General features: G+C 48.5%; 1 protein-coding gene across 3 annotated transcripts; it reads left to right on the top strand.

Annotated features, from left to right (window-relative positions):
• Window positions 1–4,134: 4,134 nt before the first annotated feature.
• RAB11B (RAB11B, member RAS oncogene family) lies at window positions 4,135–24,568 on the top strand. Of its 3 annotated transcripts, none has more exons than XM_053289560.1 (5): window positions 4,135–4,341; window positions 11,743–11,938; window positions 13,272–13,465; window positions 17,369–17,449; window positions 20,398–24,568. In XM_053289560.1, exons 1-5 carry the CDS (start codon window positions 4,302–4,304, stop codon window positions 20,541–20,543), a joined length of 657 nt encoding a protein of 218 aa, XP_053145535.1. In that variant the 5' UTR covers window positions 4,135–4,301; the 3' UTR covers window positions 20,544–24,568. The 3 variants fall into 3 exon arrangements, with proteins under 3 accessions (XP_053145535.1, XP_053145533.1, XP_053145534.1); XM_053289558.1 differs by lacking the exon at window positions 4,135–4,341 and adding an exon at window positions 9,765–9,896; XM_053289559.1 differs by lacking the exon at window positions 4,135–4,341 and adding an exon at window positions 9,774–9,875.
• The last annotated feature ends 3,266 nt before the right edge of the window (window positions 24,569–27,834 follow it).

Raw genomic sequence — 27,834 nt, 5'->3', positions numbered from 1 at the left:
AACAAGATCTATCGAGTAACCCTCGGAAACAGTCTGAATAACCCAGCTGTCTGTGGTTGTGGAGAGCCAGGTGAGGGCGAAGTCTGTCAGGCGACCTCCCACCTGGGTGGCGTCATTGTTTTCGTTGCTTGTAATACGGGTTGGCGGAGCGGGTAGGTCTGGTCTGTCCTCTAGATCGTTGTCTCCATTGGGCTCTGCTGAAGCCTCTGTAGGAAAGTGGTCGGAAGTCTCTAGTTTGGTAGGACTGAGAGAAGTTACCAGCTTGCTGACGAAAGGGACGAAAGGAGCTATGTCCCCCTCTTGAGGAGGGTCTGAAGTCCCGCCTAGCAGAGGGCATAACTTTTTTCTTGTCTTTCGTATCAATGAGAATGGTATCCAGGGCGGGGCCGAAAAGAGAGGCCCCTACAAAGGGGGAAGACGTCAGCGCCAACTTTGACTTCGAATCCGCGTTCCAGGGCTTGAGCCATAGCGTTCTGCGGGCCGCTACACCCGCCACTAGGGCTCTGGAGGAGTGCTGAATAATGTCCAGGCTGGAGTCAGCAGTTAGCGCTGCAGCTTTGGCCATCTTGTTGATCCCTTGACGTAACTTGGGGAGTTCAGGAGGAACGAGTTTAACCAACTCCTTTGCCCACAGAACCGAGGCCCTAGCAAAGATGGAATTGGTCGTGGCCATCTTGATGGTAGCGGCGGAGGCTTCATGTGCTTTCTTCAGGAGTACATCACAGCGCCTGTCTTCCTGGTCTTTCAACTGCTCTTGGTGTTCAGAGTGAACCAGGGCCCCGGAGACCATCTGCACCACCGGAGGATCCACTCTGGGAGTGGCCAGGAGTTTGGAGACCTCCGTGGGAAGGTTGTAGTGTTTTTTCGGGAGGCTGCCTATAGGCCTGGATGAGGTAGGCTTCTGCCACTCTGAGCTCATAACGCGATGGAAGAGGGGGGGAAAGGGGACTACAGGAGTAGTAGGCTCTGAAGGAGGAAAGACTTGCTGATCAAAGGTAGCCTCCGCAGGGGCAGCCGCTGTGGAAGAAATGTCATTAATAACACGTTTGGCCTTAGTCAGTAACACATCAAATTCGGATGAGGAGAATAGCCTAGTAGAATTGGAAATAGGTGGCATAATTTCCTCCTCAGAGAGTTCCCCCTGTTCCTTATCTGAGTCCCTAGGAACCGCTGGCAGGGGACTAGAAGAACCCCCTTCCGAGGAAGATGAGGGGTCCAATGGAGGCGGGGGCCTGGATGGGGCTGGGGGGAGGGGAGGGGCAGGGATGGGGATAGCAGGAATAGGAGGTACAGGAATGGCAGGGGTCCTAGAAGGAGGGGGCCTGCGTTTCCTGATAGGGGAGCCTGAGGACGAGGAAGAGTGGTCCCTGCGTCTATTCCAAATTCTGAGAGTGGGGGGGGTCTAGGAAGGAACCTGCCGCGTTCCCCCAGTGGAATAGCCCTGCGTCGAGGGCTAGAATCGGGGGAGGAGGAGGAAAGTCGATCGCCTCCCTGGATCCTGCTGCGCTTTCTCCCCCTGGGAACAGTGTCTGTAGTGGGGGGAATCCCTCCCTGGGCCGGTGCTGCAACCACATGGCTAGTCAAAGTAGTACCCACTGCCTGGGAAGTGTGAGTCCCTGGGGGCGCAATCGGAGCCGCAGGTGGCTCAAAGTGGAAACCCCGTTGGAAAAAGGCTTTAAGCCATTCTGTGGCTTGAGGAGGAAAGGGGTCCGTACTCACGGGCTGAGTAGGTGGTGCGGGCGAAAAAGGACGATCTGAACGCTCCTGGACCTCTAGCAGCGGGGGGGAGGGGGGGACAGCGCGGGACAGCCGGTTCCCCCTCTACCGCCACGCTCCCATCGGGAGGGATGACTGAAGCCGGCAGGTTGCCCACCGGGCTCCGGACTACAGCCTCCATTTTGTGTTTCTTGCCGTTCTCCTTTTGGCGCGGTTTCACTTTCGCACCATTCTTCCCCGCTTTAACCTTTGATCGGCGGCAAACCGCCTGAATTAGAAGGCGCTCACTGAGTCGTTTGCGCCCCTCTATAAGAAGGGTGGACTCCTTAACCTTCTTCTTTTGTTTGGGGGAGGAGGGTTGCTTGAGCAAATGGCGGGTCTTTTTTGAAGCCTTAGCAGGGCATTGCTCCAAACAAGCTTGCCCCGAACGCTCAGGCAGCGATGAGACGGCTGCCGAAAATGGTGGCAGTTGGGCGTGCTCCGTTTGAGTCGGGGAGCAAGTCGTCACCTCACTAACGAGCCATAAGCAGGAAGAAGCCGCCGCCGAGGGGGAATCGCTGCCCAGGTACTGCGGCAGCTGTCCGGACTCCGATAGGGAGGCTAGCATAAGATCTTCGGCATACGCCGATTCCATATTATAAATGAAAGAAAAAAGAAGCAATTTGAAGGCCAATTAGAATTAGAAAATAAAAAGGCAATTTCGGAGGGAATTTTTAGAAGCCGAAAAGAGGCCTGCTTTCCTCCCACCCTTGCACACAAGAGAGAGCTGCGGAGGAAGGGAACAGAAGCAGGAATGAGATCAAAAAGGGTAAGACTGACCAGAGCTCTCTCCCAGCGATCCTATCTCAAGCGAGACAGTACTGGAACTGGGGTGAGGAGGTAACCACGCCTACCATCAAATCATGTGATTCCAGTTCTGTCTCGGGCACGACCAGTGCATCACCCTATCTGAGGATCTCCTATGCAAGGGAAAAAATAATGGTTGATTTGGAGAGAAAAGGCTGGATGAGAAATTTTTGGTCTGTCAGCTAAATTAAAGGTGTAGTGAATTGTCTTGATGTGATTATTAAATAACTTATCCAACTTAAATAAATTTAAATTGAACTTAAATGCTGGTCCCTTTTTAGCAGATATTGGGGAAACTCTAGGATGACTTTTCATTTGATAAACAAAGTAGTGTGCTATGAAAAGAAAAATGCAAATATATCTATAAATTTCCTAGTATAGTAACCCAAGAGAAACAAAATAGCATCAGAAAAGAAACAGGTGTGCCTTTAATGCAAGTTCATCCACTTAAAGTTGGCCCCTGCCAATTAATCAACTAAAACTGTTGTTAACTTATCCATTGCTTATGCTGGTGAACGCTGTTGGAAGCCTTCAGGTTTTTGAGTCACACAGTTAATTCTTATGCATGTTCACTCTGAAATAATCTCCACTGACTGACATCCTAACGAAGCACTAAATGAGCAAATTTCACTAGCACAAGATTGCATAGTTGCATTAAAAAACAAGAAAAAGTGCAGGCAGAAAAATGGCCAATGGAGACTTTATTTTCTTAAACAGATAGATACTTTAGATAGATACTTAAACAAAACAAAAAACTACCCCTATTTTTTTACATAAGTTATATTTTTTTTGGCAGGTGGGTGTGGGCCCTGGCCTCTCCCCCCCCCCACTCCTTTGGGCCCCTTTGTTCTGTTGGCATCAAGGATGATGGGGGGAAACACACACAGGCTGGGCGATGGAAATTTTAATTTTTTAAAACCCAACTATTAAGTATTTACATAAAATATGGCTTCTAGGCAGGTAAGCATGAACCACTTCGCCTTTTGCATCGGGCCCGTCTCCTCCCCCCGGGGAGGGCTCTAAGCAGGCGCCCATGAGCCCTGGTGCCTTTCGCTCTGTCTTCTGTTGCCACCAGAAAGGATGATGGGAAACACACACAAAGGCTGGCCCATGGGACAGTATTATTATTGCTACTATTTAAACACACACAAGTTGTTTTTTAAAAATTTTAATTCACTATTAAATTTTTAAAAGGGGCGGAGCATCTTTCCCCTGCCCTGGGGCGCCCTTTTACTACTTCTTCCTTTGGGGGAGGGCGCCATTTTCCCCTCGGGGAGGAGGTGCCCCCACCCCGCCCTTCTGCAGCCTTTCCTATTCCCCTCCCCCACCCCAGACTGAGGCGCAATTTTTCGTTTCGGCCTGAAGCTCCGCCCCCGCTAAGGCAACCACCGCCCTCTCTCGTCTTTCGCTTTCTTTGATTGGTTCCCCCTCTCCTGCTCTCTCGCGCTCCCACTGGTCCTGCTCGAGCGTGAAGCCCGAGGAGGACCGCCTTCGAAGCGACACGGCGGGTGCTGATAGGCGGAGGGGACTGTCTGTTTACGTTGCCCCCGCCGTTCCGGCTAAGCCAGTCCCCCTCCGCTGGTGGGCCCCGCCCTCGGCTTGCTTCGGTGCCAGTGAGGGGAAGGAGCGGCCCGGCCTGGCCTAGTCCGGCCTCCACCCCCCACCCCCTCCTCCCCCGAGCGGGACGGAAACCGCAGAGGGACCCGCCAAGAGAGCGGGAGAGAGAGATTGGTGTCGCCATGGGAACCCGCGACGACGAGTACGACTATCTTTTCAAAGGTAGGAGGAAGAGGAGGGCGAAAAGGGGCCTGAGGAAAAGGTGGGGGCCATGGGGTAGGGAGGTGGGAGGGTGCCTGGAAAGGAGGGGCAGCTGGGGGCCTGGAAAGGGCGCATATACCAATGGAGAAGCCGCTGCCAGTCTGGGTAGGCAATACTGAGCAAGAGGGACCAAGGGTCCGACTCGGTGTAAGGCAGCTTCCTATGTCCCTAAAAGCAGGTTGGGAGGCCGCGGAAATATGAGAGGGGTGGGCTAGAAAAGCAGGGGGGAGAGTACCTATGAAAGGGAAAGGAGTAGATACAATTGTGGGGTTGGAAAGGAAAGCCTGAGATAAAGAAAAGCGGATTGGGAGGCCTGGGAGGCGGGAGGGAGGGAGGGGCCCTTGAGAAGGAGGGGTGGCAGGAGAGGGCAGGAATAAGGTGGGGGCTTTGGAAGCAGAGGGGTAATTGTGGGGTGAGGAGGAGGGCCTGGGGTGACAGAAAAGCAGTCTGGGAGACCTGTGAACTGGGAGTGGGGTCTTGGGAAGGATGTACTTGGGGGGGAGGCGCTTGAGTAGAAAGGAATGGGGTGGGCAGGTTTAGAAAAGGGAGCATTTGGGTGGCTGGAAAGGTGGCAGTGAGAGAAAAGCGGATTGGGAGGCCTGGGAAGTGGGAGGAGCAAAGGGGGATGTGATGGGTGTTGGGAAAAGAGGGGGCAACTGGAGGTGGGAAAGGGAGAGCTTCTCAATAGAAGATCAGGTTGGGAGGCTGGGAAATTGGTAGGGGAACCCAATGGGGGTTGAAAACGACATCACTGCTGCTGCTGCTGCTGCTGCTGCTACTACTACTTATATACTGCTTTCAGTAAATAAATAAGATGGTCCCCTGCCCTCAAAGGGCTTACAATATAAAAAGAAACATAACATAGTTACCAGCAACAGCTAATGGAGGGATGCTGTACTGTGGGTGGATAGGGCCAGTTGCTCTCTCCATGATAAATAAAGAGAATTGCCATTTTAAAAAGGTGCCTCTTTGCTCAGTTAGCAGGGGACCTGCTAGTATACCAGTGCTGGTGCAGGGGTGGGTGGGAAATAAAGTAGACATATGGGGAGAGAAAGATGTTTATGTTTATATATTTCTCCTGGGTGTGCCTAGGAAAAATGCGTCCCTGCAGCCCAGCTGATTGGTCCTGGCGCACCCAGGAGAATTGCCTGGCTGCGGAGGCAAGGCGGCGGGCCCGGCCGCGGTGGGCGAGGCAAGGCGGCGGGCCCGGCCGCGGTGGGCAAGGCAAGGCGGCGGGCCCGGCCACACTAGAGGCACAGATGCTCTGTGCCCAGGCCCACTAGTTTCACTTTATTTCTCCCATTTCTGTTTTTCTGCGTGGTTGTCCCCAAGGCAACTTACAGTAGCTGAAACAATAATAAAAAGAATCCTCTAATGCTAAGGCTGAGATGTGTGCATGTGTGAGTTTATATACTTGGGTTCACTCACACACACGGAAAGGGAGTTGGTGAGAACAAGAATTTACAGTGGGCTCATAGAATGGCCTGAAGGATTGGGCCCAGAGATGTTGGGTGGAAAACTTTCTGGAAAAATTTCCCAGACTTTTTTTCATGGACACTTTCCCATTTCTAAAATTTCTTCTTGGTTTCTTCAAAATATTTAGTAAAACAGTTAGAGGGACTTAATATGGTAGGGGTGTGTATTTTGCTATATAAATAGGTCAAATAACAGGCCAAATCAGATCACAGTCTATTTGGGACATCAGGAAAATTTGTATTACTACAATATTACAGTATTACAATATTACAGTATTATTTGCATTATTTCCCCCCTACTTTGAGGGGGAAAATAATGCAGACCTTATGCAAGTGAGAGGAAAACTTGCATGGGCAAGTTTTCCAGAAAATTTTCCAATTTGACATGTTTTGGAAAATCCACATCTCCGGGTGGGCCTTCCTGAAAAAGAAAATAGGAGAGAAAGTTGAAAGAGAAAAGGGTCTTGTGGGAGAAGGAAGGAGAAAAAGCCTTTGGGGAAGGAATGGGGGTGCTACTGGAGTTTGAAAATGGGGCTGGAGACATTTTTGTTTATGGTTAGAATGTCCAGTGGTTTTTCTACCCTGTAGTACCAAGGCACCTTGGGGTGGAGTGGGGCAGGATCTGTGAAGGGGCCTGAAATATATTGCAGCACATGGTGGCATTCCAGTAGGAGGTGCAGAATCATGGGCCTTAGCAGTGATTGTAGCTTTGGAGATAGTGAAGTGAGGTTGTAGGGGGAACTTGGGTGGCTCACTTCATTGGGAGGGGTTGCGGTAAAGGTTCCTTTCCTGATGCACAGGTGTGTATATATGTGCAAGGATGTCTGTGGAATGGTGGATGACTTCATGCATTTTACAATACATTCCACTTTATTCCCAAGGGCTCGGGGTGGTGGTGATAATATTGAACAACATGGAAAGTTTCCAGTCCTGCAGGCTCAGAGTTAATTTAGATAAATTGCCTACTCTCTTTGGTCTGCCAATAAGAATCTCTTGTCCTCCTGTAACCCATTCATATTTCTCTAGTTCTCCCTAAACATATTATTGCTGCAGAGCACATGTACCCCCACCAAAAATCCCTCATCTTCATCTCCTGTCTAAAGAGTTCCTTACTCTCTTGCAGCTGGGGTTGCAGCCCTGTCTCACTCTGGATCCTTCTCTCTGTTTTGACCAGGGAAGATTGTGAGCCTTTAGTATACCCTTATTTTGGTTCTATGCAAAGGGTTGTAACCTGTGTTGAGACAGGACAAGCAGTGTTCCCTGTAAGAGGGATTCCCAGATGTTGTTGACTACAATTCCCAGAATCCCGAGCTGCAGTGGCCTTTGGCTGGGGATTATGGGAGTTGTAGTCAATGACATCTGGGAATCCCTCTTACAGGGAACACTGAGGACAAGTAACACTACTTGTATACCATTTACATATTCATTGTTTAGTTGTGTTTCAGCTGCAGACTGCTCCACCAAACCACTGCAAACTCTCTCACCCACTCCCACAAAACTCACTTCCTTTTCACATCTGGTACATGTGTGTATATATACACAGTGTGTGTGATCCCAGCCACAAGGACTTCTGATTTGCATTAAGCCTTTAACTATCCTATCAGTCAAAATTGTAGAGCAGCATATTGGCAGCGCGGAACTGCCAGCTACTGAATTAAATGATGGCAGCAGAGTTGGAAAAGGACAAGCAGGTAGAGAAATGAGTGGTTCTCTGACGCAGTTCATCTTAAGGTCTACAGGGTCCAAGACTGCCAGACCCGAGCAACACCAATAATCCATTTGGCTTTTGAGTTATAACTGGTTCATCCGTTAACTTGAAAGTGACTGGCATCAGTGACTTGGGAACCAATCTACTTAGAAATGTTTGGTGGTTCCCTGGAAAGCTGTGCATAAGCTGCTGCAAGGTGGTTTTTTTTGTTTTGTTTTGTTTTAGCAGTGATGTGGTTTACTCCCTTCTGTGCCATGTGTATAGCTTGTTTACAGGATCCTAGGAATTTATGTGCTCTTGTTATGTTTTGAGAAGCCACTGCAAGAAGCAGCAAACCTTTTGGGGATGGGAAGAAAATAGATTTTGGAAATGGAAGTAAAACTGTCCAAATGTAGCCGAGGTGATAGGCTTTTAGCCTTTAGTTTACAGCAAGCCTCTTGTAATCTCCAAATGCTAGGGAGGTGCACGAATGTTTCTCTGGGGCAGGGAGCAGTACCTTTAAGCATAAGTAAAGCAAATCCTTACCTGCTCCACCTCTGCCCCACCGATTTTCCAGGTATGGTGCTGTGCTGCTCAGAAGTCTGTGTGCAGCTGCGGGGCTTCACCCAGCAGTCTGCATGTGGCGGCAGGACACACATGGCTGCCGCACATGGATTGCTGGGTGAAACCATACACACACTTCTGTGCGGTGCATCAGCACACCTGGAAAGCAGCGGGGCAGCAGAGGTGTAAGTAAGGTCCTGCTTTACTCATGCTTAAAGGTACTGCTCCTTGCTGAAACGAGTTGGTGGGCTGTGCCGAATCGATTTTGCACAACCCTACCAAATGCTTAGCAGCCACCTGTCCCTTGGCTTTTGCAGTCACAGACAGGCAGCAAGAACAGAATGATGATTGATCTCCCTAGTGGGCCCCTACATGTGGCTACTGCATGTTGGATCACAAGCTGAACAGACTTGGTTTAGTCAGTAGGATGGAGCACCTGAGATGGCCTTTAGAGCCAGTGGACAACCTAGGCATAAACTCAGGGTTGCACGGTTTTGGCCCTCCAGCTTTTGTTGGACTACAACTCCCATCATCCCTAACCTTAGTGGCTAATGGTCAGGGATTATGGGAATTGTAGTCCAAGAACAGCTGGAGGGCTGAAGTTGTGCAGCCCTGTGTTAACCCCATATCAGACACACTGGCCGAGTCATTCTAATTCTTGGCTTCTGACCAATAAAAAGGTAATAAAAGGTATACAGCAGGTAAATAGCCACCTAATGTTACAGTTGGAAATGACTTGACTAGTAAGCCAGAGGTTGCTGGTTCAAATCCCCGCTGGTATGTTTCCCGGACCGTGGGAAACTCTTAAATCAGGCAGCAGCGATACAGGAAGATACTGAAAGGCATCATCTCACACCGCGTGGGAGGAGGCAATGGTAAACCCCTCCTGTATTCTACCAAAGACAACCACAGGGCTCTGTGGTCGCCAGGAGTTGACACCAACTCAACGACACATTTTACCTTTACCTTACATCAGGTAAACTGTCAAGCATTTTTTATTGCAATTGAAGTATAGATTGTCTGCACCTCTGCTTGGTTTTGGTTAACAAACTTTCCACAGGGAAATAAATGTATAGCCTTTAGTCCAGCAAGTTTACTTTTAATGTAGAAGTTCCTTGTCTCATTGCCTACCCTAACACAGGTTCATCCATAATTCCTTATGTATTAACCAACCTCTTTCCCCAACTTGGGTAAATGAGTGTGGCCCAAGCAGAAAGACAAGTCAGAGGGCAGAAGAGAGTAAAATTAAGCTTCAGGGCTTGAATAAATGAAGAGACAGCTGTGCCTACCAGCCAGCCAGGCCTGTGGGAAAATTTCTGCTCCAGTTCAGCTATGTTGTACATGAGTCTCTTTGTTTTTCCTGGCAAATGCTAGTTCTAAATGAGGGTGATGCCAGATATTTTCACATGGGGGTTATTTCAGCCAAACAAAGTTCTCCTTGAAAAAGAGACACTCAGAGACACTGTGAGGACTTATCAAAGTATTCAATTCACAGTCTGTTGCATCGCAAGGGGTTGGAAAAGTAACTATTTTATCACAAAACCTCCCATTTATTTGATTAACTTTATCTCACCATATTCCTGTCCACCAAGAGCCACTGTGAATGTACAGGTCTTGTGTGCTTTTAAAAGGTGCCTCAACTTGTGCTTTAGCAAGTTTCCGTGGGAAGGGAATTCCACAGGGGAGGATGCTCTGCAGTGTTCCTTCTATTTATTTATTTTTTAAAATCTGTGCATGGAATGAGTTCTGGACAGCAGTATCAAGGCAGTGTGTGTGCCCGTTCATTCAGAGTGAGGCCTTCCTGATTCAACCTGAGTGGTCGCTCTTATGGCTGGAATATATGGGTGGAGGGTGCTCCTTTGGTGTTCTGGGCCTGGGCTGTTCTGTGTTTTGTAAAGTAAAGGTAGAGAGTGCCATTGGGTCAGTGTCAACTCCTGACACCCTAGCATGCTTGCTAGGCAAGTCATTTCCCCACTGCACCATTAGGTGGCTCCTCTGTGTTTTGTAGGCCACCATTATAATTGAAAGAAGAAACAGGCAAGGTTGGGTATTGTGATTCTCTTGCAGTAGGGGAAAAGTAACAATTGGTATTTGGCAGAATTCATTTTTCTAAGAATCTCTGCTTAATTTTCTCATCACTAAGGGTGTTAAAATATGCTTAGGAATGTGTGGGCATTTCGTGCTGAAATCTGAGAAACAAAAGGGTGTGTGACTGGATAATAGTTTTCAGTATTTAGCTGTGGGGATTCAGTGTCTTGCATAGGGCATTGCCTTTCCCCATAAATAATAAAACCAGAATAAGCAAGGCAAAATAGCCAACAATTGTGCAGTTTCTCTTTTGCATAATTCTGCAAACTTGTTTGTAAAGTTGCAGAATTTGACTTTGTTTTGAGCAGAGTTGAGATTGCCTGGGTGTGCTGAATTTTTCATTTTTTGAGCATGGACTTTACTTGGTGCTGGCAGTTGTGAGCAGTTGTCGCCTCTTGTGCAACATGCTCCTATTGGCTCCCCCTTACCAGAAGGCTGGTCTTGTATGAATCAGCCCATTGATCCCTAGGAATCATTTACTTGACCCTTTAGTGCAATTTTGCCTCTTCCAGTATTTTGTTGCTTGTTACCACTGATGGTGTTGGATGAGAAAGGACTGCTACTGAGTTGAGAGAGGAAAGACTTTTAATTTATAATGGCTTTTGGAGTTGCTCAGATAAATTTTTAATAAGGGATCTGCACCTTGCATTCAATAGCCAGTGTGGTATAGTGGCTAGAGTGCTGGACTAGGACCAGGGAGACCTGATTTCAAATCCCCATTCAGCCATAAAACTAGCTGGGTGACTCTGGGCCAGTCACTTCTCTCTCAGCCTAACCTACTTCACAGGGTTGTTATGAAAGAGAAACTCAAGTATGTAGTACACCGCTCTGGGCTCCTGGGAGGAAGAGCAGGATATAAATGTAAAAATAAAAAATATGGTTCTTGCCATTTTGGCTACCTATGTGGGTTTGGCACCTGTTGAAGAGCTATTCTGCTTTATTCTGTGAATAAGGGAACCCAGGAGGAGGAGGATGTGGTTAATGGCAACAGTGTAGTCAACAGGAGCCTGGCAAAGAGCTCTCTGGGGGACCAGACTGTGTGGGGAGAGAGAAAGCAGGTTCTCCAAGGGACACTTGAAGAGGTGGGAGTAGATGAGCTTGTAGAGATGGCTGGTGTAGAGATTGACAAGTGGGAGAAGCATGAGTGAGTGGGAGAAGCCGGAGCAGCGGGGCTTTTGAGTCCCTTGTGGCAGGGTGAAGGTTTGAGTGGATAGCTTGTCTAGCTGTTGGGCTTGTCCTACCCTGCTGTTCATGGTCTGTGTACAGAAGCCCTGCCCTTGTGTAATGTCCACCTCTGCAGCAGGCTCCAAAAGACCAGCCTAAACACTCGGATAGCCAGGGGTGTGTAGTACATCTCCAAGGAAGCTGGGGCAACACAGGATTGTTCCTCTTGCTGGATGCAGCATAGCTTCTTCCTGGTACTTTGTAATGGCTCCCCTTCACCCTGCTACATTTTAATAAATCCTACAGTGATGAATAGATTTTGACAATGCTCTATTCTCTCTCTCTCTCTCTCTCTCTCCCTCTCCCTCCCTACCGCCCTCTCAGTTGTGTTGATTGGAGACTCTGGTGTGGGGAAAAGCAATCTTTTGTCCCGCTTCACACGCAATGAGTTCAACCTCGAGAGCAAAAGCACCATTGGGGTGGAGTTTGCCACCAGAAGCATCCAGGTGGATGGGAAGACGATAAAGGCACAGATCTGGGACACCGCGGGCCAGGAGCGATACCGGGCCATCACCTCAGCGTAAGGCTCTGTCCAAAACTGCTTTCTGCAACAGTTCAGGCAGGGGTGGGCAAAAGGTAGAGTTTGGTCAGTTTATAGTGGGGGCCCCAGCCCCTGCCGCTGGTTGGGTTTTTTTTTTTTTGCAAAGAATGTAGGATTAGCAGGGCTTTGAGTTTATCCACCCAGCAATGCACTTCTCAAACAAGAATGCATACTAAGAATTGCTAAAGACATAATAGTTATGCCTCAGCTGTCTGCCCTCTTGACTTGTATGTTGTGTGTTGGGGGAACCCTTGGCATTCTGGGGGGGAAGTGGGATGTGCAAGGAGGAAAATTGGCCCAGTCCCTGAATTAAGGAATCCACAGCAAGGTGGGGGGTTGTTGTGGGGAGGGTCATAGGCCTGAATTGGGCCAGGTCAGAATGGCTGCCTTTCTGGGTCCTTGTAATGAGGCTTCAAGCTGCCTGTGTTCTGAGTCTCCGCTGCCTTTGCCCACCCTTCTGTCTGTGGTTCCTCTGTTAGAGTTGGAGAAGAACCCAAACCTTCACTTATTTCACAGACCTGGCACTATTTGTAAACCTTCTGCTGTTGACACATTATCCAGTGAAGTTAAAATGTATTGGCAAGCCATATGTGGCCTTGCAGCAGCTTGGCCAATGGTTATTGAGTAGAGCTGAGACACAGGTGGCATATTTAGGATTACCACATACCTGTTGGAGGCGCTCAGAGCTCCTAGGCTGGAAAAGGCACTGAGCTTTTATCCTCTTACCCCAATCCTATATTATATGATGGGGAAGTAATCTGGGGTTTGCTTCTATGCAGCCATTACAATGGAATGTTTATCTAGGTCTTGCAAGTAAATAGCCCAAGTACACACACATTTCTTGAATGTTAGGAAGTTTAATTAAATTGGACCATGATTCATAAGGGCAGTTCACACCATAAACTGGGTAGGAGACTAGTCCTAGGCCAAGGGTGGACTTGGTCACAGGCCCCAGCTGGGTAGCACTACCTCCTTCAGCAGCTGGGGATGGATTCTGGGTCGGGTGTGTGTGTGTCCTACCAACTGAGGCTTAACAGAAGAGCAAGCTCCCAGCTTCCCACCTTGCTTTTTACAAACACCTGAGCGCAAAACAGGAACACATCCAGCTCCCGAAACTGCGTAGAACTCGTCTCCTCCCTAGTTCATGGTTGTGTGAACTTCCCTGTACAGTAGTGAGGTTTAAGAAGGTGTATGGAGACAAGCAGAGAAATGGGTAGGGACTTGACTTGTGTCAGTTTTTAATACACTTGCTTAAACCTGGAGCCACTCTGTGAATCATGTAATGCATGTAATTCTTGTCAAACTGTTCCAGCTATTACCGTGGTGCGGTTGGAGCGCTCCTGGTGTATGACATTGCCAAGCACCTGACGTACGAGAACGTGGAGCGCTGGCTGAAGGAGCTCCGGGATCACGCAGACAACAACATTGTCATTATGCTGGTGGGAAACAAGAGTGATCTGCGTCACCTGAGGGCCGTGCCTACGGATGAGGCCAGGGCCTTTGCAGGTTTGGCTCTAAAGTATGACTGTTGACTCTCTTGTCTGATGCTTGTGACAGGCTTGGCAGCACGCTCTGAGGTAGCAAGGGGTCTTGCAGATTGTCTGCCTTCAAGAAAGAAAGAGAGTAGCATACTACTGAGAGGAGCAGGGAAAGTTGCTGAGAGATGAGGATCGTTTGAAGCACCAATCGATGTGTTTCACTCTGTGCAAAGTCCAGGAGGGGGCCCCTGCCTGAAAGGGGTCCACAGTCTCTTGGTGCAGGGGTTTGCCAGCTTAGATGTGGTTGTCCGCAGATGTTGTTGGACAACTCCCGTCCTCCCTAGCCACAGTGGCCAAATTGTGGCTGGACCAGTGTTCCCTGTAATGGGGATTTTCAGATGTTGACTACAACTCCCCTAACCCCCAGCCAAAGGCCATTGCAGTTGGGGATGATGAGAGCTGTAGTCCGTATCTGGGAATCCCTTTTATAGGGAACACTGCTGGGGACCCAGGTTGGAGAACCCTAGTCTTCGGGGTTGGGCCCAGGGAAAGAGATGAAAGGTGTGAGCATAGGCAGGTGCTCTAATTACTGCAGTAATAGTAATATTTATATAATGCCTTGAAGTGTCCAAAGCCATTGCATACATTGGCTACTAGTTACACTTGCAAGAGCCCCATAAGAAGCAGATGGTGGTAGGGTTGGACTTCGATTGGAGAGTCCCGGGTTCAGATGACAAATATTTATATACTCTTTCTAACAAAGGCTCCCAAAGTGTTTACATAGAGAAATTAAAATAAATAAAAATGGATCCCTGTCCCTAAAGGGCTCACAATCTAAAAAGAAACATAAGATAGACACCAGCAACAGCCCCTGGAGGGATGCTGTGCTGGGGTTGGATAGGACCAGTTACTCTGCCCCTGTTTAATAAAGAGAATCACCACTTTTAAAAGGTGCCTTTTCCCACTGTTCTAAGTTCCTTGGAGGAAGGATGGGGTAAAAATGTAGTAGTAATGTGAATACAAAATAATTGGCCAGAGATATCCTTGTACTGCAGTTTGGAAGCACAGGCAACCAAGGCTGATAGATTGTTGGCGGGGGGCAGGTTTGACAGGCATGCTAGAGAGATTTAAGAATAGCAATTGATGGACAGATGCTATCAGAAGGGTGAGTGAGCGAGAAGGGTTGGGAGTTCACCTCCCCCCCACCCCAAGGAATAGAGGGCATTGCTGAGGGCGAGCAGTGAGTGCTGTCTCCCTTCCCCTGGAGCATAGAACAGTTTGGCCCCATATTTAGGGGCTGGCTTTTAGAACCAAAGAAAACTTTCCCTGGCCTAAGGGACCTTAATTAGTTAATGGCTGAGATTTGGTTTGTGATGTATGCTCTTCTGCATGACACTATGTCAGCTGCCTTGGGAGATTCTGAAGGGTGTACAAAAAAAAAAAAAAGCCACCTTCAGTTAATCCTGGGAACCGATTGGGATTTCCTTTGGGCTTTGCTGCTGCACTAAAAGCAAGATGAACATAATTAAACGAAAAAGTGAATGGAGGTTTCAAGCAGGAAGTTGAAGACGTCCCAGCAGATGGGTATCTGGGGAAGAGCTCAGAGAGGAAGCCATGGCAGAGGAGAAGGGGCAGAGATGACTTAGAACAGGGGTAGGCAGCCTTTGCTCTCCAACTGTTGTTGGGACTACAGCTCCTAACTAAATTGTGGTTGGGGGTGATGGGAGGAGAGGAGGACAGTGGAAGACAAGGAACAGAGCCTGTGTATGTGTGTGTGTGCGGGGGGAAATTAAGCTGAAAATTCCATGTGGATTGAGGAATTGGGACAAGAAATTTAGGAGCAGGACTAAGCAGTGGCTGTGTTTGATCTGCACATCCAGCAAGAGGCTTCTCAGGAATGTACAGCAGTAACTCAATCCCTCACCTGAAATGCCAGAAGTCTGGGGACTTTTGAACAAGGTCATGGCACAGAGCACAGCCTTGCAAGTCTTGTTTCTAACCCTTATTGTTGTGCCATGTTGGTATGATTTGATTTTGGGAACAGAATGTGCTGTGTGGAAAAGGAGATGTAGAAGAGTGAACCCTATTACCATGCGACTGCATTAGATGCATGAAATTGCAGGAACCGGCATGAGCAGTATGATCTGCTCTGTGCAGAAGTCTCCTGTGCTTCACTGTCCTTTTTGCAGGTGGTGGTGCTCTAGTTCAGTGTTAGAATGTTGAATGCTATACCTGAGCCCCTGGTGGCGCAGTGGTAAAACTGCTGCCCTGTAACCAGAAGGTTACAAGTTCGATCCTGACCAGGGGCTCAAGGTTGACTCAGCCTTCCATCCTTCTGAGGTCGGTAAAATGAGTACCCAGAATGTTGGGGGCAATATGCTAAAAATCATTGTAAACCGCTTAGAGAGCTCTGGCTATAGAGCGGTATATAAATATGTAAGTGCTATTTCTATTGCTATTGCTGTATGTCAGGGGAGCCCGGATGGGGCAGAAGCTTTTTTGTGAGCTGGACTCCTAAATAGCCCTAACATAAGATCCAGAGCAATCTCAATTAAATTTATTATCATTATTTGATTTTTATTTTTTACATTTTATATCCCACTCTTCCTCCAAGAAGCCCAGAGTGGTGTACTACATACTTGGGTTTCTCCTCACAACAACCCTGTGAAGTAGGTTAGGCTGAGAGAGAAGCGACTGGCCCAGAGTCACCCAGCTAGTCTCATGGCTGAATGGGGATTTGAACTCGGGTCTCCCCTAATCCATCACTCTAACCACCACACCACACTGGCTCTCTAGATTAATTAAATGGCCATGACTATTGGGATTAATTAACACAGTGCTAATGGTGTTCATGATGCTTTGCAGAGCCATTTGGCTGGGGAAGTAGAGGCAGGTAAAGACGTTATTAGCTAGGGTTCCTCCTTCTGTTGAACAACCTGGACCATAGTATTTGAAGTAATATTTTAAAACTAGCTGACCCAGGCACAGAGCACCTGCACCTCATGTTCTCCCTTCCTCTCCCTCCATTTTAGGGCTCAGCCAGTTCTCCCATCCCTTTGGCCAGTCTCCCTCGCCACACTTTCCACTGGCAGTTCTCCTCCTCGCGAGGAGGCCAGTGGCCCCGTTTTTGCTGCCTGCTTGGCCGCTCACAGTGGCGCCACCTCTTCCAAGACCTCCCTCCCTCTCGCCAGCTCTCATCCTCCTTGTGAGGAGCTAGGCAGCCCGTTTTTGTCGGCTGGTCGCAGTGGCGGCGGTGCCTTCTCCTCGACCTCCTTCTGCCTCCCTCCTCTCGTCCTCCTTGCGAGGAGGCCAGTGGCCCCGTTTTTGCCACCTGCTCGGCCATCATTGGTGGCTCGCAATGGTGGCGGCACCACCTCCTCCTCCTCGGTCTCCCTCCCTCCCTCCTCGCCAGCTCTTGCAACTCCTGGCCGCTGCTCCTGAACTCTCACAAGAGCTGCCACGTGTGGGATTAGCCGCAGGTTTGCCTTAGAGAATTTATTATATATATACACATTCACACACACACGTATATGTGAATATGATGCATCCAATTACTATGTGTGTGTTGTGCCTTTTAATGGGTCAGATATTATTATTATTTATTTACATTTATATGCCGCTCTTCCTCCAAGGAGCCCAGAGTGGTGTACGACATACTTAAGTTTCTCTTTCACAACAACCCTGTGAAGTAGGTTAGGCTGAGAGAGAAGTGACTTGCCCAGAGTCACCCAGCAAGTCTCATGGCTGAATGGGGCCTTGAACTCAGGTCTCCCCGGTCCTAGTCCAGCACTCTAACCACTACACCACGCTGGCTCAGATAAGCATCTGTCAACTTAAAACTGACATTGCTTGCCTTCATACCTGGGGTTAGGACTGGCTATACACCCAAATAGCTTGCAGTGACTTCCTCCCTGTTTTCCTCTCCCCCCAGAAAAAAACAACCTGTCTTTCATTGAGACTTCAGCACTTGATTCAACAAATGTAGAAGAAGCCTTCAAGAACATCCTTACAGGTGAGGATTTCCGTTTGAGTGGTGAGGTCCACAGGCTGATGACATGGCAAGGAGGACTTGCCCCTGCACTCCCATTGTGGTGACTGTCCTGTGTCGGGGAGGCCACTGAGGACCAGCACCCTGGCAACTCTCTGAGCCTCCGGCCCAGGGTGGTGTATCGAGGTGCATGTTGCTTGCCCTTCCTGGGGAAGAGCATGTTTGTGGAAAGTTCCTGGAATTCTGCTATCATGACTGACTGCCCTGCCTTGAGGGGTGGGTGTGTAGTAGGAAGGCCTTGCCTGGCACTGAGCATGCGCTCCAGCCACTTGCCATCCAGCTACCAAGCAAGAGCCTCTGGTGACTGAGGGTCGCTCCTCACACTACTTGGCATGAAAAGGACCAGTATAATCCCTGCATGTACTGATGGCATTCCTGTTCACATGCTGGCACTGTGCTCTCTCCCCCACCCCTTTTTAAAATCTCGTGTACTTGGCTTGGGGAATAGCTCAGTGCTAAGAGCATCTGCTTGGCATGCAGGAGGCCCCATGTTCACTCCCTGGCAGCATCTCCAGGCAGGACTGGAAAAGCTCCTGCCTGAAACCCTGAAGAGCCGCTTCCAGTCAGTGTAGCCAGTACTGAGCTAGATCTGCCCATGGTGTCATTTGGCACGAGGCAGCTTATGGGGACCAGGGCCACGTTTGCCTCCCTGCACTGTGTATAAACATTCCTAAAAAGAACATGGCTTACTTGATACAGGGACATTGCAGGGATGCAGTGGACACACTGCATGCCTTTCCGTAATAAAGGAAGCATGGCGGTGTGGCTAATCTTCTCCGGGATGTTGCAAGCATGCATTTCTTTTCACCTATGGATTTGGGCTGGTTTTCAGACTATGTTCTGGAGAAGTCTGGGGTTCCCGGTTCAGAGAAGTCTGGACGCTGCTCAGAGTCCCTCCGTGATGGTCCCCAAGCTTCCCCTTTGATAGCTGGCCTGCTGCTACTGGTCTGCCATGCAATGTGCAGCAGCAGTGGAGGGTCTGTCTTGAGTTCAAATGGGGCCAACGTGAGGCTCAACAGGCATGCCCAGCACTCCACATGACCTGAGTGCTAGGATACCTCCCAGGATCCTCTGCTGTGCGCAGAAGTTCCTCAGCAGACTAACTGGGATGGGAAAGAATTCTTTGAAGGTAGAAGGCTTGGAAACCACAATGTACTAAGACTTCAGGGTCTCAGAGAAGGATGGTAACCCTTGCTCAGCTTGCCTTGACCTTGCAGGGAAGTAGAAATGGAGAGCACTGCTGGGCCTTGCTTTTTGTTCCTTGCGCATCCCCCTCACACTCTTCAAAACTCGTGTTTTTCACTCCTTACAAAACCTGCTAGGGGTGCAGGCAGAGATCTCTCTTTTTGTTCATCTGTGTGCGGAATGAATTTTGTTCTGGGTGGCAGTATCAAGGCAGTGTGTATTCAGAATGGGGCCTTCCTGATTCAACCTGAGCAGGATCTAAAATTAACTGAGTGGACATCAAAAAACATGTGAGCATGCGCACGCCTTAGAGGGAACCCTGGGTGCAAGGAGAAAGAGAGTGATTGGGGCACCAAATTTGGCTAATGTATTAAATGCGGCTTTTAACCTGTACAGCCTTATATGAACTAGGGTGTCCTCCATACTTAGGAGCAAACCCGACTTCCCTTCATCCTGTTGCAGTCCCTACAGTCAAGCGGAAAACAGTTCTCTCCCATACCAGGCCTGAACTATGAAGGCAATCTATGCTGAGATGCTGCCATTGGCAGCTGCCTCGGAAAGGCTGGTGGTCTTTCAAAAGTCCCGTAAGCCTCAACTTAACTGTGTTAGCTGGGAAGGAGCAAGGGTTTAATAATTTGAAGTGGTACTAAATAGCCCTTTTAAGTGTCCAAAAGCACTTCACGCCAAGGACTACAACCGCCCTGCGAGGTAGATTGGCAGACAGGGAAGCTTAAGAGGGATTGGCTTGCCTAAGATTACTTGGTGAGTTTGTGAAGTGGGAGTTGAATGGGGATTTCCTGGTTTGCAGCTCTTTCTTGGCCACTGCACTGCACCAGCTCCCAGTTTATTAGTAGCTGACTCGCAAAAAATAATTATCTTAAAACACTTAGGTTATTTAAGGGCCCTAGCAAATACAAGGAAACCGTGCACAGTGTAATAATTCTTGGCTTGTTTCACTTCAAGCAGACCATTGCCTGTTTTGAATGCCAGAACCCTTCTCCTGCTGTGCTAGTTTCCACGTGCAGAAAGCTTTTTGGTCTAAGAGGGCAATTGAATGTGCAGTCCTGGCTGCAGCACATGGTTCTAGACACTTGGATTGTCAACATTACCTTTGCTATTCCTGTTCTGTGGGGTAAAACTCCAGATCACTGAATAAAGATTTTGCATGTTGTGTGATACTTCGGGTGTGCAGGATCCGTAGAGCCTTGCCCTCTGCTACGGGGCTGTGTTTCTCTGGAGAAAAGGCAAGTCTGTTAGGGATGTGCATGGAACCAGCAGGGTGGTGGTTTGAAGGCAGGGGGGATACCCTTAAGGACTGGGGACACATTTCCCCCGCCAGCGCTGCAGTTTAGAAGAGTCTGGCGGGGCAGCAGTGTACCTTCCTGTCGTCCCTTTGCCTCCTCAGACCGGAAGTACCCGGCGCATGTTGGGCACGTGCACACATGCGCTGGGAACTTCCGAAGAGGCAATGGGGTGGCAGGGAGGTATGCTGGTATTCTGCCACCCCACCAGACACTTTTAAACTTCAGCGCCGGCGGGGGAAATGCGGCGGGGTGTGTGTGAGTGCACCCTCCCCAGTCCTTAAAGGTATCTCTCCACCCCACTGCCTGCCTTCGGCTGAACCGCTGGTCTTTCGAACCTGTTCGAAGGCCCATAAAACGGCCTCCGAACAGGTTTGTGCACATCCCTACTGTCTGTGTATGACCCCCTCCTGCTTTCCCTTGCAGAGATCTACCGCATCGTGTCTCAGAAGCAGATTGCAGACCGATCTGCCCACGACGAGTCTCCCGGCAACAATGTGGTGGACATCAGCGTACCCCCCACCACCGACGGACAGAAATCCAACAAACTCCAGTGTTGCCAGAACCTGTGACCTCCTGGGGCCTCACTCTGCCTGTGCTTCAGTTCAAACCCCGTGTGCACTTCTCCAGCACCTCTCCTCTCATTCAGTGACTCTCGTTTCCTCTTCTTCTCCACCACATTCTCCCCCGCCCCGCTTCCCTCCCATCGTAAGGCATCACCCATAGGGCTAACGATCCCTTGCCTCTGACGAATCTGTCTGAATGTGATTGTTTTGAGGTTTGACATATAGGCATTGAGCTGGCTGTTCTGTGTGCACGCACGTGTGTGTGTGGTGGAATATCTAGTGGACATTGTTGCTCTGAGACACTTGTTAACTTTTTTTTCTTTTTGGTTCTGTATGATTGCTTGTTGAAGTGGACGTATACAGATTTTTTTATATGACAGCAGGAAAAATAAGGGCGCTTGAGGTGAAGATTTGCTCTTCTCTTCCAGTCAGGCTATTCCACAGGTACAAGGGAGACATTTTATACCAAGAAAACGCCCACTTCTTTGTTCTGACCTGTTTGCCTTGGTGAAGCTCCCCACCCCACCCCCCATTCTTAGGCATGTGCGTGCTCATCAGAACAGTTTGTTGAAGAGAACGACCATTCTGTCATTTGCTCTTTCCCCATCTCAGTGCAGAGTTAATCTGGCTGTGTAGATTTTGCTGCTTCCTGGAAGTCTCCTTCCGTTCTCATTTCCTTTTCAGTTTGGGAACAATGAAGTATTTCTGTCTGCGTGCTGCATTCTCAGTACTGCCCCCCTCCCGAAACTGCTGGCGTGGCTGCGTTGGGCTGTATGAAGTGGCTTCTAGTGATTTATTTCTGGGTTTTATGTTAATCAGGCTAATGTACAATTAAGTGCCAGCCTAATGGCTTTCTTAGAGCCTTTTTGCAATTTGTAGAAATCACACAGCTTCACCTGTACCCTGTAGAGAGAGCCTTCCTTGGGCATCTCCCACATCCTGTCTCTGCATGCAGCTTCCCTTCCTCTTGTCCACCCCTGCCCCCACCCCCTTGTGCAAAACAAACAAAAAACCCACCCAACCACCCCAAACCCTGGAGTGAGTGTGAAGCAATATTTTTCATGCCCTGTACATATTTCGCACTGGTAACGTTATTGAATGATTAGTTGTAGAGAACCAGATACTTGGTAACTTCTTTTTGTAACATTTGAGCCTAACCATAGCATCTGGCCTGTTTTTTTTTAATCATCTCCCTTGTAGTTTGCCTGCTTCTAATTCTGACCTCCTGAAATGCAAGCTCCCAGCCTCCACCCCGTGCTGCTGCTCCTCTCTTGTTCTGTTCCTCTGAGGGTTTTTTTTTTAACATTGCTGGGGTTTTTTTGCTAAATGATTGTATGACTCCACTTGATGTCCCAGACATCTGGCATCAGCTGGGCTTCGACACCACCCAAACTTAAACCTTGGACTGGCAAGGCTTCTGCTGCCATTGCCCTGTAGCTGCTTTCCCTCTGGCAAGCTTGAGGAAGTCTCGGTGGCTGCTTCCTTCCTCGCCCTCTCGTTCTTGTGCCACTTTTGAAACGAGAGTGGATGTTGCGTCATATTGTTGCGGGGGGGGGGGGGTCGGCATGGCTGGGGCAGCTCAGCTAGTGGGGAGGGAGCTGGCAAGGTACCAGCCTGCAGTTGGCCAGCTAGCAGCACACCGCAGCGATTCTGAAGCCCAAATCTGGGTTCCTAGATTCTGGCCCTGAGAGTGATGAGTGTTGGTAGGCCTGGGAGCAAGGTTCCACAGTTGTCTGCTTCTTTCCTTGTTGGCTGCAAGCCCCCCCCGCCTCCTTTGCAGTGAGTTGAGAACTCACTCAATCCTCTTATGTGTCCCTCACTCCTCAGGATCCCCACATGTGGCAAAGCTTTTCATCCTCTAGGCATGAAATTAGGGGGACGCTCTTGCCTTCTCTCCTCCCTGCTGCCCTTTCCAAGGGGGAGAGTTCAGCCCCTGCTCCAACAAGAACCTCTTTGGTTAAAGCTGATGAGGAATGAAGCTTCTGACTTAGTGGGAGTCTTGCTGAAACAGGAGATGGTCTCTCCCTGGGATTTGTGACTAGCCTTTGAGGGCAGGGCAGCTGTGTCATAACACACGGGGACCGGGGGTGAGATCAGGAGGACATTCTTGGAGGGGCCCAATCCTTTTTCTGCGTAGACCAGTGCTATTTGCCCCGGCCACAAAGAGGCCCTGCTGGGGTGGGGTCTGCTTGTTTTGATCAGGCATCCACGCCTCGAGAGAAGATTTAATCTCTGCTGAGTTGCTCTGACCTTCCTGGTCCTTCCTTGGTGGCAGCCAGCTCTGTCTCCTGGGACGGCTCTTTCACTGTATGAGGTATTTTCAGCAGCAGGCAAAACAGCCAGTGCTGCTGTGTCTCAGCTGTTTTCTCTCTCTCTCTTGTCCTTGTATTATGATAGATTTTCTCCCCCCGCCCCTGCCGGCCATTTCTACCCTTGTTGCAAATGCGGTCATTCCTGTGTGACTAGAAGGCTGCCATGTAGCTGCCAAAGGAAATAAGTTTGTTCTCGGTTAGATAGATGCATGTCCATTCCCCCATCTTAAGAGAATTGGCACCCATTATGACTTTGAGTTGATTTCCAAATTGTGGTCAGGGAATCCAGGTCTCCCTCTCCCAGGCTGGTCCCATCTACTTGAGCGGGGTGAATCCTCTGCAATCTCGGGAATTTAAAAGCCAGTTCAATCAAGTTGGAAGAGAAGACTTCTGTGCAAAATTAAAGACCATCTTACTTGGACTCTGAGCACTATTTCAAACAGAGCTTGTGAGAGACTGCCATGAGCTGGCTTTGGGTGGTAGCTGGGCTGTTACTTCCTGTTGTTGCAAAGTTTGCAGTGGAGGCACCTGAGTCATTTGCTGCTCTGACACCTTGGCCAGGGAGAGAATGAGGAATAATTCTGGGTGTACACCCACTTAACTTGAATACTCTAGAATCTTTGTGTTGAGTAGAGGAAGGTGAGGCCTGGTCGCGTTAATCTGGAGCAGCCACTGGCTTGCCAGTTGTGTTACTTGCTTACACAGCGTGTTCCACCTCGAGTGATTCCATCTTGTGGAGAAGGCATGGGTATGAGGACTCTGCTCCCTGTGGCATTCCTGTGTCTGCTGGAGACGAGCCCTCCCCCCCCCCAATGTCTCAGAAAGATCCACTAGCTCCCTCCTGCCCTCACTACTGCGAGGGATCCTGGTGCTGGCGCACCGAAGGAAAGGGAGGTTGAAACCTTTGTTTCCCTCGTTGACAACCATGACAGAAGTGTAGAGGCCTGAGATGGGCTGGGGCTTTGTTGGGCAGGGGAAGGGCAAGCTGTTAGGCCACTGGGCTGTGCCCGAGAGGCCTTCCCAAGCTTCTCCGTGTGTGGTGGTCCAGTGGGTTTTGTGTGCATGTCTCTTAACGTGGTCTCCTGCTCGGACTTCACTTGAAAGACAAACATGGTTCCTGTGCAATATTACCTTTTTCTCTGGTGCAGACTATCCTTGTCGCTCCAGCATGTCCATCCTGCTCGGAGGGAATAGGGACGCTAGACCAACCCTGGCACTCAGCAACAGGAGCCAGCCCTTGGGGTCTCAGCTGTGCTTCCCTGCCGCCTTGCCCATGCCAAGGATGAAACGGTAGTAGACTTGTGCCTAAGGCCTTGGTCGCAGCCAAGACACACTCTTGGAGGGGGCAGGTCCATCAGAGGCCAGTGCAGACCTGGGAGTGCCCTTAGATGCTTACAGAACAAGGCATTTCATCAGAAGTACTTCCGGCTGTAGCAGACCAGAGAGCGGGAGTGCTTGTATTGCAGGGAAGACTCAGAAGGTCTGCCAAGTCCTCTTCCCTTGTCTTTTCGCACCAGCATTGGGGCCAGTCAATCCTCTGCAGGCTGGCTTTGGGTTACAGCACTGGTTTATGGGAGCGGAGGGGGGGAGGGGTGTGTGTTTTTCTCATTTGCTTCCTGCTGACTCTTCTGTTTAAGTGCAATTTCCCTTGTAAATACTCATTTGATTTTTGTGCATGGTTATTATGTATTGTGGATATATAAAGATTGCCAAACCAAATGCGGTGTGTGTCTTTTTAAAAATATATCTATTATTTCTTGGAAGAGGGTCCTGGACTCTGTATGCTGTGCTGGTGTGGAGAAGCACAAGATGTGGTTTGAGGAGCAGAATTCAGCTTTCTGAGAATCTTGTTTTAAAGCAAGTTTCTAGTCCTTATAGTTGTGAAGGCACAATTGGAATGTGTGAGCACTGCCTGCTAAAATATCAGAGGTCCAAAGCGAAGTTGAAGTGAGTTTCTGACAACTGTGGGCTTCACTAGGATGTCTGGGCCCGGCAGGAGATTGGTTTGGGTAACTGAACTTGGATTGCTGCCAGGTGATTAGCAGCAATACACTGGCTTTTTGGTAAGGGATGTGAAGAGGCCTCCCTTTTGAATCACACTGTCCAGTGAACTTCCAGCCTTCCTCTGATTTTTACTTTTTTTTAACCTCCTGGACATGTTCCGGTGCCCAACAGTAGGAAGTGCTGTGCACTTGTAAGCATAATTACACACTTGTACTAGAAATAAAGCTAAAAACACATGCAAACCTTGAACCTTGGTGTAGAGAGAAAGTTTTCACACTGGTTTGACAAGGCATCTCTTAACACTCAAGAATATAAGATATTGTGGCTTTGGATTAACTCCTACAGAAAGCAAAAACTAGGTGTGGTATTGCTGATGGGCAGCAGCTGCTGCCATTATTACTGCCAAAGCTGAAACCCTGCAACTGTTCAGTTCTCCGGCGGGTGTTTGTGGTTTGTGCCCTACAAAATAGTCTTGGATGATCTGACACTAAGTCACCTTTTGTTTTTGTTTTTTGAGGTTAGAACTTAAATTCAAAAAGACTCTAGAGAGACTGGTATTGATATCGTAACACAGCTTTTTAAAAAGTCCATGTTTCCAACTTAATCCAGCATATAATCGCCTTCTCTCTGGACTGTTTAGTGTTTTCTGCTTTATTGCAACGACCACAATATCTCTCTTACCTCAGGCATTTCCTGGTCTCCCAGTGCAGGCTGATATCCCATATACATTTGTCTGGAATCCCATTAAATGTGAAGTACAATCCTACATAGGATTATGCTGCAATTATTTTGGTGGTCATAGTAAGGGCTGTAAGAAAATGATTCCTCACCAGATGCTTAAACTGTCAGTGGTTCCAGAGTTACTATGTGTCTAGTGATCAAAACACCATTCCTCCTCCCCCCCCCAAAATGAATTTACAATATTGCAACTCTACTAAAGTGCAGCAAAAGCATCATTTCAGCACTGAAACCAATCAGTTTGGTATCTTTTATTTAGTTTACCTAGCTAGAAATGTGATATCAGTGCTACTGGTCAGTAGAGCATCATTCTCCACTGCTGCCCCGAGGCTTAGGAACACACTTCCTGCTGAAATAAGAGCCTCCCCATTTCTTACAACTTTTAAAAAGGCAGTCAAGACACATTTGTTCACCCAGGTTTTTAATTAGATACTGTTTTAATTGTGTGTTTAATAGTTTTAATGTTTTAAATGGTAAAGTTTTAACCTTTTTAATTCATTTTTTGTTGTTTTGTTGTAAACCGCCCTGAGACTTGCATTTTGGGCAGTATACAAATGTGTTAAATAAATAAATTCTGTAATAAGCTGATAGATGCAATGACATTTGTTTTCATAATGGCCCTGCTCTTGCAGTTGGTATAGTTAGCTTGAAGAGTGGCCGGCTACGATTCAGAGCCGTGTGTGCTCTCAAACTACACGTGTGCCTGGTAAAAATTTCTCCCACAGAACTCTGAGGAAAGTGCTGGGCTCCATTTTTCTCAAAGAATCCTGCCACCCCTCCAGCCCCTTTGGGCAGAGGTCAGTGGTGGGAAATGGCGCTCTTGAATGTCCCCTTGCCTCCCGCCGCAAAGTGGCCCCTGCTTGAAAAACAGCAAAGATCACTGTACTAGTTACTCTTGGGAGCTTGTAAAAATTGGCTATCAACTGCTAAAGATTAACCTTTTAGATTGAAATTCTTGGGCCAGAAAATTGCTATATCTGCTGCACTCAAAATAGTCTTGTGGCTCAATACTAAAACGAATATTTCAATACCGCTCTTCAACCAAAGTTGAACAACAAAAGTTCTCAAAGCGGTTAACATAGAAAAATAAATACTGAAATAAGATGGCCCCCTGTCCCCAAAGGGCTCACAATCCAAAAAAGAAAAATTAAGGCAGACACCTGCAACAGCCACTAGAAGGATGCTGTGCTGGGGATGGATAGGGCCAGTTGCTCGCCCCCTGCTAAATAAAAGAATCGCCACTTTAAAAGGTGTCTCTGGAGCACTCTCCTAGGCTTCCGTTCCATACAAGTCACGGTGCGTTCAGTTGGGCTTATGCAGATGCAAGCGAGTGTAGGATTGCAGCCTTAAAGCTTCTGCTGCAATAAGGCGACAACTCTGCACACACAGCAAAAGCGGTGACCAAGCAGAGATTCTGAGCAATCTCATATACAGGGGTCAGTTCTGTTACTAGGGTGGTAATCAAGTGGAGGGTCTTCCTCACTACTATAGTATGAGAGTAAAATATCTTACATATACTGAAGGGCAGTGAGCTCTACCTTGAGGGGCTTATAAAAAAACTTGCTGCTTGCTAATCGAATGATTAGCACATCTGTAGTCTTCCCTATCTTGCTCTCCCCCCACCACCACTTTCAGCTGAACAGCCAGAGCGATGGAGGGTTGCTGGCTAGCCTCAGATAATTTCGTTGATTCTGATGAAGAGTATTGATCTAGGGAAGACGTTCTCAAACTTGAGAGCCAGATATTATTGGGCTGCAACTCCCACGACCCCCAGCCACAATGGCCCAAGGGTCCAACATCAGCTGGAGATCGAAGTCCGAATCCCGCGGCTCTGGCGTTGTCTTTCGCGTGGGGTATGGAAGAAGAACCAACACTACAAGCTTACAAGCTTTAGAAAATGAGTCATTCGTGTGGAGTGGCTTTACTTGTGCCGCCGGCTAGGCAAAAATGCATGCTGAATTTGTTGACTGGTCCGCTTTAAATTGGGCTGTAACGTTCCAATCCGAAATTTTCTGGTTTAGAATAAGTAATTGGCTGCACCATTTGTACGTTTCAGAGGGTTTCACTTCAGTGTCAACAAGCGCATAGGATTGTGTTGCAAAACTGTCTTTGGGATGACCCAAGACCTTGTTCCTGTAGCTTCAATGGTTTCGTGCAGTGTTGCAATATTTTGTTGGGCTGCTAACTTTTGCATGAGTTTCTCGTTTGGATTTTTTTTAATGCTCTTTTGGGATCCTGGGTAT

Source organism: Hemicordylus capensis, chromosome 2, assembly GCF_027244095.1.
Source record: "Hemicordylus capensis ecotype Gifberg chromosome 2, rHemCap1.1.pri, whole genome shotgun sequence".
Taxonomy (NCBI): Eukaryota; Metazoa; Chordata; class Lepidosauria; order Squamata; family Cordylidae; genus Hemicordylus; species Hemicordylus capensis.
The sequence above is the reverse complement of the archived record's forward strand: the minus strand, read 5'-3'. Positions and strand labels throughout refer to the sequence as shown.